We start from the raw sequence: 19,208 nt of genomic DNA on the forward strand, positions 1-19,208 counted from the left end.
TTCTATATTTCATTGTGTAATAGTAATGACTTTCCATTCATTATTAAATTATAAATGTGGTACGGATTATTGTTTAAACCCGATTTATCTTCAGTCTTTGTTTTGGAATAAGTCTAAAACTCTTTAAAAAATAAAAAGAACTAATATACGTATGGTATTTTTCTTGTTTTTAATATAGTGTAAAAAAAATAAAAGAAATTGATTTAATAAAAAAATATTGTAATTTAACACAATTTAGACGGTAACACTAATTAGGTACTTTTTACACATGATAGGAAACTACTTAATGATTACGAAAAACATTTATACAGGATAGTCCTGTTGGTACACAATATAATTAATGCCATAGGTAAGTCATACAAAACACATTCTTCAATTGTGATTATGCAGAATAATGAAAAATATGACATTACTATTATGTACTCGTAAACTGCGAAGCAGTTTTAATGAGGATAAAAACTACAAGCTCAAATGTAGGCCAGAGCACTATTGAGTGTTCTTATATTTTAACAGTTCTTCATACTGTCCAGTTAAAATTCGTGATAAATTGATATAAAATGTGGAGCAATATGGAGTGTATCCCGTGCCATCTGAAGGATGAGTTACGAAAAAGACAAGCCATTTGGAAAAGCGCAGTTTTAATTGAAAATAAGTTTTTGTAAGTTTTCTGCTTACCAATCTTTAGGGAATAAATATAACACTGACTGTTAAAATTTAAGAACACTCAACAGTAGCAACACCTGGGGGGTTAAAATGGCCACATCGAAGCAATTCATCTAAGAAAGCAATGTTGCAATTTGACATTTGCGCATATAAAAGTAAATGCGCAATGCAAACAAATGTGAAATAGCAATGTTGCTTTATGGGAGAAGTAGATAGTTTCTATCCTCATTCTTGATACAGAACAGTAAGAAAACAAACAAAACTGACCTTAACATTATGATCACATGGTGGGTATAGTAGTATCACAAGCGCTTTGAAGTAATACTTCACTATCACTATTTAAAAACTTGGGAACATTAAAAATTTTGTGTGTTATCCTTGCAGTGCCAACATAACTGATCGGCTTTCGGCCTACACAGAAAAAATGATGAAAATTTGTCAGTCTGACGTTAAAAAGAGCTGTATCAAAAAAAAATATGCTAGGGAAAGGCGTATCCTAGAAAGCCACTACAAAAATGCAAGTTACAAGCATTTCCTGGCAGACCGACAAGCTCTGATATTCTGACAGGATAAGAGATACTTATTAAATTACATTGCTATAGGAGATGAATCTTAGGACTCTGACAACTACTTATAATGATTTTTTTTTTTTACTCTTTGTAATGCAATCTATCATCAATGACATTCAGCAATATTTTTGATTCTCCATACTATCAGGCTTGCAAGGCATGGAACCATTGACCCATCCTAAATGGTTACTTGATTAAATCTTGTGGCGCTTTCCTCTTCAGTCTCAAAAATGTGTTTGGGTTTCTCATTAGCTCCACTGCCATTTCATTTGGGTGGTTTTCCAGCCTGTTTTTGTACTTTGATATATTACTTTTGATTTCTTCCTTGATAATGATTGATGACAAGCTTGTCTCAACCCCGCCAATAGGCTTTGCGGGCGTGACGTGCACGGGTTATCATTATCGCTGTAACATCTTTAAGCCAGGTAAATTCCGGAAACAAATTACTGAGCAACACACTTGTGAAGTATAGGTACTTTTTGTTCTCAGTGTTGTGAAGTACCTATACTTCACAAGTTCCTAACGTAGCTCGTAGTTATGACTCTCAGAGGATATGTAATTTTTCGTTCAGAGATTCACACTTTACTCACAGATAGTTCACAATTTAAACAGTTCATTAATTCACTGGCACTAAGTCTTAATATGCAATGAACTGGCATCGCGATATCAGTGACCGCTATTTTTTCTTTCTACTCGTACCGGGCTTGTCCTTGCTAGAAGCGGGCCGTTCTTTGCTCGATCCCGCTCTGTCTTTGCTTGTGCCTGCTTTCTCTTCTTTTACTTTCTTTTTCTGTAAAATTAAAACATTGTTTTGCTATGTGAAGCTCCATAAAACCATTATTATTATTGCGTATGGCAGACAAAAGTAAAATATCCTGCGTGGATCATATGTCCAGCTGAAGCTCCCCTAACCAAGTCTCTGCCGCATCCGTCACACAATGCAGCCCGGCTGTACCACCTGGGAACTGGTGTAGAGGGCACTCGTTCACTATGTGAGATATGGTTGTTGTGAGGTTTGGTTTCAACCGTAAAACGTTTTTAAATTGTTACTAACACTGGTTAATAAAGATAAATGTAACTGTCTCCACATGGATTCTGAAGTCTGAAATAAATTATTTGTAATGTTCTTTCCATATCTAGGGCCTATGGAGACCCGGATCTTTCGAAAGCGTGGGTGGAGCCGAAGCCACCACGTAGAGGCCTCTTAAAAGAAGGCGATTATCCTGTGTGCAGGTGAGTACGCCCAACGACAACCCCGGGTTCGTGTAAGACAATTGCAGATTATGGGAGAAAAGGATACTTGAGGTATTATTATAGGTACCTTAATAAGCGCATCATTCTCAGGATCGCTATCCTGTTCTTCTTCGGCGTCATTCTCACCGTCTTCTTCACCATCGTTGTCCTTCGCGCGACCTTTCTTCACGGCGCCCGGCGCGTACGGCAGTGCCATAGCTTTCTTATTGTACGTTCGCGTCATGGCTGCTTTAATCTGTGGCAAAAGGTATTACAATATTGTCGCCTTATGGAGAACACCATGTAAGCGCCTTTTTGAAAAACCACATTCAGCGGGCTTAGCACCGTAAGCGTGCGACTCTTTCTCGCCGCGACAGAGATCATCTGTCTCTTTCTGTGCAGTACTGTGAGAGAGTGACGGGCGAGGTATGTCGAGGCGAGAAAGAGTCGCACGGTTGCGGTGCTAAGCCCGCTGAATGTGGTTTTTCAAAAAGGCGCTTACATGGTGTTCTCCGTAAGGCGACATGTGATTTTCTTTAAAAAACAATCCATTTCTTCTGAATTAGATTTCATTTCAGCTAAAATTTTAGGATATAGTGGCTAAGATTGGGAAGGGTATGTTAAGCTGGTTTGGCTACGTAAGAGCGGACAAAAGATAATAGGATTACGAAAGCAGTTATAGAGTGAAGTTTGGTGGCAGGGCTGGCAGAGGAAGACCTAGAAGGACGTACACAAGGAGGGAAGTACGAGGTTCAGTTCATATTACTCTGAACCGGCGTGCGTGTATGAAACGATTGATTTTGTGGACGAAGCAAGAGAAGTGTGTCAGGATCGAAGCAAATGGAATTCCATAGTCTCTGCTTACCCCGGTGGGAAATAGGCGTGAGTTTATCTATGTACGTATAAAAATTTAGACCACTTTTGCTCAACAAAAAAGCCAAATGTGATTTTTCATAATGTGAATTACCATAAGCCTTTCGTTTACTATTAGGTCCTGACCCGTCAGGGCTTTTGGCGGCCCAATAGCAACCCTTGCACCAGGTTTCAGGCGAGGATTAGCAATAAAAGTAACTGCGGGATGTCTTTAGAAATCTCATAAACCTCTGCCTACCTCGCTTGGGATAACAGGCATGGAGTTACGTACTCACCTTAGAATCGACCAGGATCATAGGATTCCGTTGTCCCGACCACGAGGACAGCTCAACCAGAGAATCCAAGTCTTCTCTTAGCAAGTGGTATGATTCCAGCACTTCCAATGACTTATCTATTCCTTCACTTTTCTCCTGCAAACACATACACATATTGGCCCCGATTCCTGCATACATTTATTTTTTTATACTTGTCATTTTCTTATTCGCTTGATTGACAACTGTTAATTTTAAAATGAATGAATAACCCAAGCGAATAAAATAGGCATCTCGCTCATATGCAATCCGATTGACGTGTCACGTGCTGTCAACTTAATTCTGTCGGGTTATTGGCCAATATAAAATTTTGAAAGGGCTTTTTTAAACTTCTGCCTAAAATTGACATGTGTTCTATGAATATGCCTGTCGATTACCCGTCCCTTTCCTTTTCGGCGGATAAGAAAATGACAGGTATAACTTAAAATTAGACTGTGTACTGGAGTCAGCACTAAATATATATAATAATGTAATTACATATTTAAACATATACAAACATTAATAATAAGCTTTCATTCCTATAAGGTTTCACTTATTAAGCGTTCATAAGAACGTGATGTGTCTGAGGTGAAGTTTATGAACGTGTCCTGAGGGGGAGTGAGAGGGGAGAGAGGAAGGGGAAGGGGTAGATTTTGTAATCGAGGTTGAGCTCTGTATAATATTGAAAAATAAGAGAAAATATAAGAAAACTTTAAGTATTGCAGTTATTTCAATTTTACCTCCAGCACATACATACATCTTTAAATGTAACAATTCAGCGGAGTTTTCGTAAGTCGAGACAAAAGGCTAGATGACTGGGTCAAAGATGATTCGAAATCAATCTCATTTTTCTTTTTGATTGATTTGAGAATTTCAATTAAGAATCACATAACAAAGAGTACGACGGTTGACGATGTTTATTGATAACATCATACATGTGCGTTTCTATACAAATTAATTAGAAATATTTTTGACGTTTCGTAAAAAGTATCTCATTTGACTACTTTGTCCTCTTGCCTATTCAAAAAAAAAAAAAAAACTAAAATGAATTCAAACACACTCTTATTTTAAACTCAACATACTCTAATTTTAAACGAATTATATACATCAGTTAGCGCGGTGGAGTATAATCCTCCAAGCTGAAAAATAAACCAATAGATTTCAAAAGTCAAACTTACTTTTAAGAGTGGCGTTATAACAGCATCACGTAAATGCGGCGCGTAGTCCAAGAATATCGAGGATTTGGAGCCAGAAGTACTGCGAATGAGAGTTCACTTGTTATTGCCCGTGGGTATTCATATTTAGGCCATTTTGATTGGAAAACATCCTCAGCATTCCATAAAAGCGATCAGCTTGTTATGAAACTTCCGGTTTTCAACACAATGTTCAGTGCGCAAGGATAGACATCATTGGAAACCGTAGGGTTTCCACTTTCGGATTACTCATAGGAGTAATCATTAATTTAATTTCATATGAGTAATTGCAAATGAAAGCCCTTTGCCGTCTAGTCTGTGCATATCTAACCATTATAATGGTCGAGGGGTTGGTCACCTACCACCATACGGTTCAACTTAGGAATTTGTATCAAAAGCGACTGCAATAGTTACCGTGATCCTGTGGTACATCGGCATGCTTCTCAAATAGGGAGTTCCGGTTCGAACCTCGGTATCGGACTCTACAGGGGATTCCCCCTCGAAATACTTATAACGGGTGAGTTCATGATTGAACAACGATTATTTAGACTTAAATTTGTGGTTCTCATAAATGAGGCATCAACGAAGACCACAAAGAAAAGAATGATGCGAACCTGAGTCTGGTGTGAGCGTGGATCTCCTGGCAGAGACGGTGCATCTTGTTGGCCTTGGAGTTGTTCCCCAGCCACGAGGGGAAGTTGATCTGCCCCGTCATGTGGCCAGAGAGCTCGTGACCCGGTATCACCGACCCGTACATCGCCTGGAGAACATTTGTGTGGATTGTTGGGTATTCTTCTATCGTGTGGATTATCAACCTCATCAACCCTGGTGGCAGGGTTATTATTGAGACGCCAAATGTCCTTGACATGACTCATGTAACGACTACGTACTTATATCAGTAAGTAATAGCCGGGACCAACGGCTTAACGTGCCTTGCAAAACACGGATTATCTTAATTGTGGGCAATCAGGTGTTCAGCCTAAAATATCCTAAACAAACCACGGTTCCCGAAGTGATTTTTGTGATGTCCCAACGCTCAACTGGACCGCGGAGGCCGTTAAGTATTATATGGGGTATTGTATGGGGTCAACCCTGGACTCTTAAACCATTGAGTATGCATAAAGGCTGATGAAAAAGGAAGATGCGAAAGTAGTGTCAGGGTTGTAGTAAGTGGAATTCCGTGGTTTGCCTACTTCTGAGCGTAGTCTGTTAACATATTACACCATGTTCTGGAGTATGTTGTCTTCGGCACTTTTGGTTTCCCTGATGCCTGTTCTAACGTCTTGTCAACTACGACGAGGAGACGTCTGTCCCTCGAGTTCCCGGTTTGAATTTGAAATCGACGTTAGAAATACTGTGTTGCCATTATACGGCGCGCTGTCTGCTCTCCGACATATATATAATAGTCTCTCTCTCTCTCTCTATTTAAGAGCTGCGCTCTTGTCGGTGGATATAATAATGTTACCGAATAATCGATTATGAAGTCAGTAAATAATCTAACATAACATACATACATAACATAAATTGCCTATATACGTCCCACTGCTGGGCACAGGCCTCCTCTCAATCAACCGGAGAGGGTATGGAGCATACTCCACCACGCTGCTCCACTGCGGGTTGGTGGAGGTGTTTTTACGGCTAGTACCCGGGACCAACGGCTTAAAGTGCCCTCCAAAGCACGGAATCAACTTACTTTTTCGGATAATCAGGTGATTCAAGCCTGAAAAGTCCTTACCAAACAAAGGACAGTCTCACAAAGTGATTTCGACAAATAATCTAAATAAATAATAATATATTATTTATGGTCTTAGAAAATAATAGATTATTAATCGATATATATTTGATTATCGGGCAACATCAACAAATTATATTGCACCGAATACCTGCATAGGAAGTAGACTCCAGGCCTGGCTGCCGCGTATCCTCGAGTCAATCAGATCTCCCATGCTTATGCTGTCTGCTGCTCTGCTGAACCGATCTAGGATTTCATTCCTATAACAAAAATCATATACATAACATAAACAGCCTATCTCGAATGTCCTTTTAAAATCAAAACCCGCTAACTACTTTATCTGGAAAACTCTGTTCCAAGAGGATAATACGTAATGCACAATGATACAATGGTGTTAATTCCTGTAAATACCATCTAATTTTATTTTAAGTTATATCTGTCATTTTCTTATCCGCCTTGAAGGAAAGGGACGGGTAATCGACAAGCATAAAATTTATGGAAGACACGTCAATTTTAAGCACAAATCTAAAACAACCGTCTAAAAATTTTACATTGGCCAATAACCCGACGGAATTATGTTGACAGCACACGTCAAACGGTTTGCATACCAGCGGGATACCTTTTTGATTCGCCCGGGTTATTCATTCATTTACTCATTCTTCCTAAAAATTAAGAGCTGTCAATCATCCGTCCCTTTCCTTTTCGGCGGATAAGAAAATGACAGGTGTAACTTAAAGTAAAATTAGGAGTTGTCTGCAGGAATCGGGACCAATGCAAACATTGTATAAAAGAAATTGTTTGATGAATAGACTTACTTAGGACAATGCGGCGAGACCTGCAGATAGTTCTCGTGGACAAACAGGGGTGCGAGACTGTAGTCGTAGAAGAAGAGGTCGCTCTTGTCGTTGATGCTCATCGACTTGTGGTCTTCAGCAGAGAATACTTTGCGCACCGCTTCCCATGGGCCCTGTGAGATTGTAATATAACGTAAGTTCACGACTCACGACTACATACCCTATTGCCATAACTATGTTACCAAATGAATAAAGATATTTTTGAGTTTTGGGATTGAATTGGGGTAGTCTGTGTCAAAGTGTCGCATGACGACCAAAGGTGCTTATTACACTACCCTGTACATCGCGTCTGATGCGCCAAGGTTGTGGGGTTTATGCATCGGGATAATGCAGTATAATAGCTCATCGGTGGGCGGGGCCACGATTTCGCCTAACTTTGGTAAGTTGAATTTGGTAAGTTGAAAAATATCTTTATTCAGTAGATAACATAGTTGAATCGTCAATTTTTACATAACGAACGTCTCATCCGCCTAAAACTACTGCAGCTTCTCATAACCTGTATAGCCGGGTAAAAAAAGCTGCAAGAAAAACCTCGGCACAGGGCCCTAGACGTTCTTTAAAAAAAATAAAACAATATCCTTCTTACCGCTGTGAGCGTTTTTCTGGAGGCCGTCCATCAGAGAGGGGTGGACTGTCCACATTGACAGCGCGTTTCTTGTCTGTCGCACATCCCAATTGACTTCTGATATGAGTTGAGTTATGTGACTTACTCCTGAGTTATGCAACTTACCCCTGAGTTATACAACTTACCAGTTTAATATCCTTCTTGCCGCTCTGAGCGTCTTTCTTGAGGCGATCGGCGTCCATCAGAGCAGGATCAACTGCCCACATTGAGAGCAGGTTCATCGTCTGTCGCACATCCTGATTGGCTGCTACTATGAGTTGGGATAGCGCGTCCGGGGCGATTTTAATGCCTTCCTTGCAGCATATTGACATCATTGCTGACTGTGAAGAAAGAGAAGAAAGGGTTGTTGAGAAGAAAGGGTTGTAACAAACGATTTAGAAGAGCAACAAGTATCATAACATTAGAAGCTTACAAGAATTGAATTCAATGTTAGATGATGTAAGCACAGAGCACTCAAGGTTAGTTTTTCTAAAAAGCCTATGAGATATTAAAACGTCGAATTATTATTATATAGTATACTTATTAATCAACTTGGCATCACACTTAAGAGTGTTTCCAGGCAGAACCAATTTTATCATTGATTTTCATGCATTTAATACAAAATTAAATAAAATGTACTTTATTGCACACGCAGAACTCAATTTCAACGTACAGACACAACACACTAATACAGTACAACTAGGCGGCCTTATTGCACTGGAGCAATTTCTTCTAGGCAACCACGGCCAGGAAATAACCATTTAGTAAATCAGGATGCGGAAAGTTGCAACAAGAAATAAGTAAAGAAATAAAAGTAAAATAAAGCTAATATAATAGACATTATGCAAATATTAATAAATAAAAACTCAAAAATAAACTCACGACTATATCTCAATTGGGGTAGTCAGAGGTACCTCCATCGCAAGATGAACTAAGTGCACGCAAGAAGAACGTGATAGTTGGTGAGCCTTATTGTCAGTAAATAAATAAGTTTCCGTCGCAAAAGTTTGGAACGGAAAATAATTAAAAAAAAACACAAATATTATCATGAATTTTCCGACAGGAAATTCCACTTGATATCAACTCAGAATCATGGTCGGAGTCTGAATCATCTCCCTCGGTATTCGTTACGATGTCACTAACACCCATACCTACTTGTATGACTACCTGTGTGTGTGTATGTACTTGCACGGGGTGTAAGTGACATCGTAACGAATACTGAGAGGGATGATTCAGCTCATTATTCTGAGTTAATTAATATCAAGTGGAAATTTCCAGCGCAAAAATAAAGAATTAAAAATAAATTAAAAGTCTAAAAAAAAAACATGAATTTTGCGACGGAAAATTCCACTTGATATTAACTCAAAATCATGGTCTGAATCATCCCCCTTAGTATTCGTTACGATGTCACTAATACCCTGTATAGTGCTCAATTACCAACAATGTATCAGGAACTGACCTTAATTTGCTCGACTCTAGGCCTGTTGAATCTCAGGTCATAACAGTAATTGACGAGCGTCCGCATCTTCTGACTGTTCCTGTCGTTGCACATGCATATGATCGGCACCGATGATGACTTTATCAGAGCTATCAGCTCTTGTAGGCCACCTGAAAGACATACCGTATAAGCGACTTACAGGAGACTTAATAATCCAGACTTCCACTTTACTAGTCTTTCGATATTTGTCATGTGATGCTTTCAGTGTCACACAGCATCACGCTTGTATCCCCGAAGGGGTTAGGCATAGATATACAGGGTGTTAGCGACATCGTAACGAAGACTTTGAGGGATGATACAGACCATAATTTTGAGTTGATATCAAGTGGAATTTGCCGTCGCAAAAGTATGGAACTGAAAATAATTAAAAAAAAAAACACAAAAATATTCATAAATTTTCCGACAGGAAATTCCACTTGATATCAACTCAGGATCATGGTCTGAATCATCCCCCTCAGTATTCGTTACGGTGTCACTAACACCCCTACGTACTTGTATGACTACCTGTATGTACTTGCACGGGGTGTAAGTGACATCGTAACGAATACCGAGAGGGATGATTCAGCTCATTATTCTGAGTTAATATCAATTGGAATTTTCCATCACAAAAGTATAGAATTGAAAATAATAAAAAAAAAAACTAAAAATACCATGAATTTGCGACGGAAAATTCCACTTGATATTAACTCAGAATCATGGTCTGAATCATCCCCCTCGGTATTCGTTACGATGTCACTAACACCCTGTATAGTAAGGTCACGAGTACTAATATGTATCTTTGAAACCATGTCACATTAACTTTTTTGTCAAATTAAACGTTAACTCTCATTAAATATCAAATATGATAGTGCGACAGGGTTCTAAAGTGGGTACATGATATTGTTTATGACAGTACACCCACCCGCTAAGTTTAAGTTCCATGTAATAGTGGGCGAGCCCATCGCCATTACCGGATATAAATCCGTTAAACCACGTGATGTCAACTATATTATTACATTGTTTTAAGTTTACGCGGTTATTATCATAATTAAAGCACATAATAACGGGTTCTTACCGCGTTTAAATGGGGATATGAGACTCCCATATCTCATAAGTCTCATATCCCCATTTAAACGCGGTAAGAACCCGTTATTATGTGCATTAATTAACTATATTATTATTAATACATTTATTGTTACAAGCTTTATTAATATGACGTCGTTAAACCCCAAGAGGGTTTGTCTCGACATCATGTCCACAACACGTATTAATTAACGTTGTATTGTATTGTGACTTACAACGAAAGGGCCCCGATAAAGACCGGCTGGTCTATATCTATGAGTCAAACTCAAAAAGACGAATTCCGTGGTTTAGAACCCGCAGTTTGGTTCGAACCACCCGATCGTTCTGTAATAAGTCTTACCTCTATCCTCATTCCCCGCCATGCCGTCTACTTCGTCCATGACTAGAACGTGTTTCTTCGTTACTGCTTGCTTTCCTGTGTCACCTAAAACATCATCATCATCAGCCTATTAACGTCACGGGCATGGGCCTTCCCTGTGGATGGATATGGAGATTGGACCTTAAACCATCACGCGGGCTCAGTGCGGATTGATGATTATTAACGACTGCTAATGCAGCCGGGACCAACGGCTTAACGTGCCTTCCGAAGCACGGAGGAGCTCGAGATGAAAACTTTTTTTTGTGGTCACCCATCCTGTGACCGGCCTTTGCGAAAGTTGCTTAACTTCAACAATTGTAAAAGGTACATAACATAAAAGCAACCGGAGGGGGTATGGAGAATACTCCAGCACGCTGCTTCAGTGCGGGTTGGTGGAGGTGTTTTGGGCTAGTAGCCTGGGAACAACGGCTTAACGTGCCTTCCAAAGCATGGAATCATCGTACTTTTTCGGACAATCAAGTGATTCAGCCTGCGATGTCATGACCAAACGATGGACAGTTTTACAAAGTGACTTTACCAATGACCGCATCGGGAATTGAACCCGAAGCTCTAATCACTGAGGGATGGTGGCCTTTGACCTTACTTTGGTAATGTGACCTTGTTTAACATTACCTTTGACTATTTTGTGACTTTTTTACTTTATTTTTATTATTTTAAATTTTTATCATACTTAACAATTTTTTATATGCTGAATTCATTTATTTTCTATAATTGAGGTTTGTTTTGTTAAACTTATTTTTTACTATTCTGTCTATTACCGTATTACGAACACAATTCCTGTAATTGTATGCGAATAAATTCTCATTCATTCATAAATAGGCATAAAGTATTATTGATTGATTGATAGGCTAAAGAAAATAATAAATTCAATAATTACATTAAATGTGTTATACTAGGAGAGGGAAATCTTTATTCCGAATGAGGAGACATTGGACGAGCGTGTAAAAGCGTTTGTACCTTTAGCATAAGCGGAGAGTGATGTAGTTGTGAGTAGTTCCCCGATTTGTTCTTTGATGAGTGATTTGTTCCTTGTGTCGGAAGCATTGAACTCCACCATGTCGAACCCTAGCTCCTTGCAGACCAGCGCTACTGTTGTTGTTTTACCTGGAGCGAAGAAACAAGAAATAGGCTTTTTTTTTTATTTTTCCCGAAGGGTAAGGCAAAGGGAACTATGCCCATACAGCCATGTCTGACGTATTTTTTTCTTGATGATTAATGAAATGATGAAAGGTGATGATGATGAAACCTAAGCCCCCACCCTCGGAGTAGACTCCTACTCCGAACCCCAAACGAATTAACTCAAAAGTCCGCATAAACTTTTGAGTTATGAAGCGGCTTCCCGGCACGAAGCGAAAATAGGCAGATACACTTTGTTCATTGAATACTCCCAATATAATAACACTCGCGAATGTCTTCCGACCAACTTAAGCGATCATTAACCACAAAACACCACTTCGTATTAATTATTTAGATTACTCAATGAAGAAAGCAACTGTCCCGTTCCCGTTTCCCGCCGAAAAGCCCAAGAAATAGGCTTCAAATCCAGTGATGTGTCGTTCCGGAATGTTCCCAAAGTGGGAATGTTCCCGTTGTAAAATCTCTTTAATAGTCCTTACTATTAAAGACACTTTACTCTAGACTTTAGGAAAGTCTACCTTATTATTACTACACTGCGATCGTTCTCTGCAGGGTCGTATGCTGATTGACGGAATACTGTGGTAAAACCACGATCACCCATAGACAATCAGCATACGACCCTACAAATAACGATCACAATGTAATATTAATAAGGTCGATTTCTCTAAACTTCGTCGGCAATAATTTTGTCTATGGGTAATCGTCGTTTTACCGGGGTATTTCCACGGTATTCCGTCTATCAGCATACGACCCTACAAATAACGATCACAGTAAATTAATAATAAGGTCGATTTTTGTTTTAATAAAAAGTCGTGGTTGACCAAAAATTGGTGGATAGATGTAATACCTCTCTTACAAGTACTATTTTTTATGTAAGGATTGATGCTTACCAACGCCAGGTGGTCCAGACAGTAAAGCAGCCTTGAAGTAGCCTCCGTCATCATTCTTCGCCCAAGGACTAGGCTTAGGCAACTTGGCCTTCCTATTCACGTACCACTTGGTTAGCCAGTTCATAAGCCTGCGAATACATGATTAGTTTACGCAGTTATTATCATAATTAACACACATAACTCCCATAGTCTCATATCCCTGCTTTAAACGCGTCTTAATTAAGACTACTGATAGTTGTCAAAACCCTGCGGCTTCAAGGCCTTTGCTCAATGCCCAGTAGAAAGTGCTGTGTCCACCGGTGTTCAAATTCAATTAAAAATATATCTTTATTCTGTAGGTAACATAGTTACATTTAAAATCCGCAAACACAGAACAATATACAATTCTTTACAAATAGAAAAACACACAATACAATACATACATACACATTTACACACACACACACACACACATGTTGGTCACACTTTGTATAGTATTTTTTTACATAACGAACATCTCATCCGCCTAAATATTATGCTTTGGAATTGATTACACGAGATTTCGCGAGATATTCTTAACATAAAAAATACACGTGTATTCAGGGCGCTAGGGACATTGTAACGAAAACTTTAAGGGATAATTCAGACCTGAGTTGATATCAAGTGGAATTTGTAAAAAAAACTAAAATTGTCATGCATTTTCCGACAGGAAATTCCACTTGATGTCAACTCAGAATCATGGTCTGAATCATCCCCTTCAATATTCGTTACGATGTCACTAACACCCTGTATTATGTACTTACTTCTTAACATTACTAGCGTCGCCATGCTGTCCTATAATTTGTTTTATAGTCTGTGGTTTGTACTTTTCCACCCACATTATTGCATTTGAAGATAATGGAACTGAACTTGAGTGCTTGAGAGCATTAGTACTCAATGCTTTAGTCGGCTGGATTGGAGCCGCTGTGAAACGTAAAAATAAAATTATTTATTTTTATGCTCATATTTTAATTTTGAATTTCGAATTGTTTATTTTGGTCATCAAAGTGTTACACATACATAAGAACACGCGTGTTTCCCGTTGGGGTATGCAGAGACCACGGAAATCCACTTAATACGACCCTGACACGTGACTTTCGCTTCTTCCACTCTCATCAAAAGATTTGATGTATGCTCGCCGGTTTAGAGTATGCTTGACCAGGTCCTTACTTTTTAAAACATCCTGGATCTGATGGCTGTATGTACGCCTAAGCCTTCGCCTTCCAACTCTACCACTTACACCTCCATAATTATTCAATATTACTCTAATAGGAAGGTTGAGAACAGGAGTCCTATTGGAGGCGATGGTTGCTCCGGTAAATAAAAACTCTTCGAGATGTTAAAAACTAGGAAATTATTTACACAATTAGGAAGAAAAGAAAAAACATGCCTCGTGGGCAAAGTCCGTGGCGTAAGTCCTGAAATATTGCCATAGCAAAACATATTACAGTAAAATATATTATTTATAAGACTTTGATGTTGCTAACATGCTGTGGCCTCACAGAATGTGACTTATTTTTAAATTGAAAATACAGTCCACTCGAAGAGTTTTTATTTACCGGAGCAAACATCGCCTCCAAAAAGTCCTAGTACGGCTTTGAATAACACTCGCGTGAGAAAGAGTACAGCGGGGCGGAAGGCAAGAAGGAATCCACTGCCCGATTTTTCCTTAAAAAGTAGCATGGAGAATGCTACACCTACAAGAGCGTGACTCTTAAATTAGTGATGATGAAACAGGTACAACGATTTGATGATGCTACATGAAGCTAGAGTGGTGTCTCAGGAATGTAGCAAGCGGAATTCCTTGGTCTGTGCTTACTAGAAATACGTATAGGCGTGATATATAAGACTTTCTTACCATTCACTTCTGATTTTATAGAAGAACATGATTTTGATTCCCTTTCCAATTTAACGTCATCTTTAATTTCAAGTTTTTTCTGATAATGGTCAACCTTACTCGGACTTTTTGATTTCTCTTCTTTGATTTTACTATTTTTATCTTTCACATGATTTTTAGATTCTTTAGTATCTAATTGTTCTCTACTTGGTTTCCTTTCTTTATGTGATTCATTTTTATCTTTTGGAGTCTTCTTATCTTTATCTTGCTTTTCCTTGCTTTCTTTCTTTTCTGGTTTATCTTGCGGACTCTTTTTAGGAGTCTTTCTACTAGGACTCTTTTCTTTTTTTGTTTCTTTCTTAATGTCGAGTTTGGTGTTTGATGATTTTTTGGAATTGTCGACGATCATTTGTAGGAAATCGTCTTCAGATATGATCTTGATGCCAAGATCTTGTGCTTTAGCCATCTTCGCCGGGCCAGCGTCGTCTCCGGCTAAGACGTGTGTTACCTTTGGCAATAATAATTTACGTCACTTCTCCTCTCGTGAGTTGTGAGGTTGATTACCAACTTCATCAAACCTGACAGGGTTGCTATTGAGCTGCCAAAGGTCCCTGACATGGCTCATGTAACGCCTAAGTACTTACATCAGTAAGTAGTGACCGGGACCAACGGCTAAACGTGCCTTCCGAAGCACGGATCATCTTACTTTCAGACAATCAGGTGATCAGCCTGTAATGTCCTAATCGAAAGATTTACGTTACTGACACAATACGATTTAATGATTTTTAATTATGGACAAAGGCATAAAATCATTCCACAGTAAAATTCTGCCTGGGACCGTGGAAAGATAAGTGAGGTGGATTACCAACCTCATCCTCAAGGGATCACAAGCTGATTTTTGTGATATGTCCCCACCGGGATTCGAACCCGGGGCTTCCGGATCGTGAGTCCAACAGTCTCACTAACACCCTGTATTCATTGGAGAGGTGGGCGCGGGTGGCGAGCAGCTGACCCTCACAGACAGTCGCCGTGTTCTCCTGTTGAAGTGTTAGGTAATGGAACCTTAAACAGAGTTTACCTTTTTACTGATGCCAGTCTTAACACACCCACCAAACTTGGCAATAGCATCGACTACTTCATCTCTCTCGAATGAATCCAACACTCCAGTCAATAAGAAAGCACAGTTCGCCAGACAACTTGGGGAGCCCTAAAGGGTAAAAAAAAAATATTATCATAAGTTCACGACTAAATCCCAATTATCATACTGCAATCAAATCTATATGTTTTATAGATAGATCAGACATGTTAAAAATGCCACATTGATGCAATTCATCTAAAAAGCAATCTAAAGTCAATAAAAGTAAATCACAATGACAACAAACATCATCATCTTCACTAATTTAAGAGCCACATTCTTGTCGGTGTAGCAATCCTCTCCATGCTACTTTTTAGGGAAAAATAGGGCTGTCGTTTCCCTCTTGCCTTCTGCCAAAGAAACAGCAATATTTTTTTAGATGAATTGCAATTCAATGTGGCCTGTTTAACCCAGATCAAGAGTACTCTGAACTGTTGAACATGCAAAAACATGAAAATTGGTTCGTTAGGACGTAACATATGTTCATATACAAAATTCTTACCTCAGGAATCTGTTTGGCTCCTAAATGTTTAGGCCCTGACCTGTTCAGATAACTTTTATATAAAGCTGCACACTGCATCTTTCTTTCATGTCTCTCCTCATCTGTCAGCACTGAAACAATTTCATTCAGGAACTTGACTGTAAATATTATAAATATAAACAGTATTGCCACCACAAGAAATATGTTTAACATTGTTAAAACAATCTACAAATAATAATTTGTTGTTACTTGGGTTTAAAACAATATTAGTGAAGAGTAGATCTGAATTTCAAACTACCCTCTCTGAATATTATATGAATGGCCCTGTCTGATTAGAAAAATAATAAACAAGGCAAGTTAAAAATTGTGGAAGACAAAAAGGTAAAATAATTAAAGCACATAACCGCGTAAACTAAAAACAATGTAAAAAGGTAAAATTCTTAATATTTTTTAATTCTTAAAAAAATATAAATTAGGTTGAATTTGATAACTTATACATATAAGTAGCACGTACATTAGATCACATCCTGACTTTATAAAAGAGAATTAAAAATACATTAAAGTTTAGTTTAGAAGATGATGAAGATGTTTAACACTTTAAAAGACAGTGGGTCAGACAGCTGAATTAAGAACTTACCAGACTCATTCAGGCTTTTATCCAATTTTTTTCTCTTATTTTTATGTTTATCATCATCATGCTCTTCAATAATACTGATATCACTGTCAACAAACTCACTGAAATCTCTCTTCTTATCTTTTGACGTACCTGCATCTTCAATCTTTGAGTGACTAGTAGATTTCTTAGATTTATCTTTATCATGCCCATCTTTTTTATCTTTCTCATGTTTATCTTTCTTTTCCTTTTTCTGAAAGTCAGATGTTATAGCTTCACTCGTTTGTTTTTTCGAAGGAGATTCACTTTCATGCTTGCTGTTTTTATCTTTCTTTGCTTCTGAATGACTTCCTGATTTATGATGTTTATGTTTATCTTTTATTTCTTGACTGTGGCCATCACCATTGAGTTTTGTGGGTGACTTATCTTTGGAAACTTGTGATTTATCTTTGTCTTTTTTATCTATAGATTTGGGAACATTTTTGTTTGGTGACTTGTCATCTTTCTTGCTATGTGTACATTCTTTGGGCTCTTTTGAAGGAGATTTCTCTTTTTTGATATCTTTAGTAAGAGATTCTTCTAAGGCATCAACTTCTAGAAGACTCTTTTCAAATTCATCATCAGAATGAATGCCAGTTTCTGTGTTTTTCTTAACCTTCTTCACTAATGGCTCTGTTCTTTTAATGGGGCCGCTTCCAAACATGTCTATTACTTTGACCTCTTTCAATGTTGGCTTATCAGGCGTCTTTTTCTTTTGTGATGGTTTACTTTCTTCATAAGTGGGCTTTTTCTTTTTTGATGTAAATATTTCATCATCAGAATCACTTAAACACCTCTTTTTCCTTGATTCTTTTTTCTGTAATAATAACAGTTGATTTAAAATTAAATTAACAAACTTAAGAAAGCAAATTATTATATATGATCCGTTAAATATAAGCATGCGATAATTTAAGAGGTAAATAGATAGGTACTACCAGGTACTACTAGGTTAGCTTTGTTTATGAACCTCTCATCTGACGGAACGCAGATCTCAACCAGACATAATGTAAAACATATTGTCTCTGGTATCTCGGCAGATTAGAGATGAATATTTGTTTGATTTGATATATTTAATAAAAATTGAAGCAGAATTACTTTGCTTTTGATTTGAACATCCGGCGATTCAGGAATAACATCATCATCGTCATCAGGCAATACTGGCTTGGCCGGCTTTTTTGTCTGGAAGTAAGATCTTATATCCTGAAACGAAATATAGATAAAGACAATTAATTAACTTCAGCTGTAAAGTATTAGATTAGATTAGTATTATAAGTACTATAACTATATGCAATATTATCTTCAAATATTTTCTATGTATTGTTACTATAATTGTTTGATTACTTAAATATTTGATTGTTTATTGTTTTATGCACATAATCGACGCTTTAGTGCACGTTGGTACCGGTATATCCCAAAGAAAACAAAGTGAACATTTTTACTTCATTTCATATTCTTTATTCGATGTTCTTTAGCAAAAAACATTATAGATACTTCACCGAAGATTGTACGGTTATTTTAGGTGTATTGAGTAGTCATTTGCTTAGGTAAATCATCATAAATAAGAATTGCGCGAAAAATAATCTGCCTCGATGCATGGTATCTTAATTTGTTAAATATTACTTACCTTCGACATCGTTGCGTTCCAAAATGAAAGTGGTTAAAAAACTAAATAAACACACATAATTTCTGCAATAACAAGGACTAATCAGAACTTTAACAGCACGCGTATTTTTGAAAAGAAAACTCCGAATTAATTTCTTACATCGACCAACCTGTCAAAGTTTCCGTTGTTGAAAACATATTCGGATACATGTATAAATACGCTGGGCACACTACGCACTTGCAATGCTTTTTTTTTTTTTTTGTTTTGGTTTTCCCTCAGAACAATAACTAAAGCATAGAAGGAAGGCTAAAATAGTAACAGAACTCTATAATTGACAACATTTCATTTTTACTAAGGTGCCTTAAATCGAAAACCATTTCGAGATATTTCTATGATTTACACAAAACACATTTTTTCAGATTTTTTAATTCAGTAATAATAGAAATATATTGAAAAATCCACGAGGTCAGAAGAGGAAGGCATAATAAGTTCAGACCTTTACATA

The 19,208-nt window shown here is 37.9% G+C and overlaps 1 protein-coding gene across 1 annotated transcript; it reads right to left on the minus strand.

Annotated features, from left to right (window-relative positions):
- Positions 1–202: 202 nt before the first annotated feature.
- Positions 203–18,879, minus strand: LOC126382067 (replication factor C subunit 1). Its single transcript, XM_050031769.1, has 19 exons — positions 18,725–18,879; positions 18,196–18,300; positions 17,086–17,917; positions 16,470–16,579; positions 15,911–16,039; positions 14,854–15,340; positions 13,760–13,919; positions 12,978–13,105; positions 11,908–12,054; positions 10,912–10,995; positions 9,471–9,619; positions 8,158–8,352; positions 7,369–7,520; positions 6,705–6,813; positions 5,436–5,581; positions 4,807–4,885; positions 3,614–3,748; positions 2,554–2,721; positions 203–2,022 (listed from the first exon to the last, which is right to left on the minus strand). Exons 1-19 carry the CDS (start codon positions 18,731–18,733, stop codon positions 1,909–1,911), a joined length of 3,438 nt encoding a protein of 1,145 aa, XP_049887726.1. The 5' UTR covers positions 18,734–18,879; the 3' UTR covers positions 203–1,908.
- Positions 18,880–19,208: the final 329 nt, after the last annotated feature.

The sequence above is a fragment of the Pectinophora gossypiella genome, chromosome 3, assembly GCF_024362695.1.
Source record: "Pectinophora gossypiella chromosome 3, ilPecGoss1.1, whole genome shotgun sequence".
In the NCBI taxonomy this organism is placed as follows: Eukaryota; Metazoa; Arthropoda; class Insecta; order Lepidoptera; family Gelechiidae; genus Pectinophora; species Pectinophora gossypiella.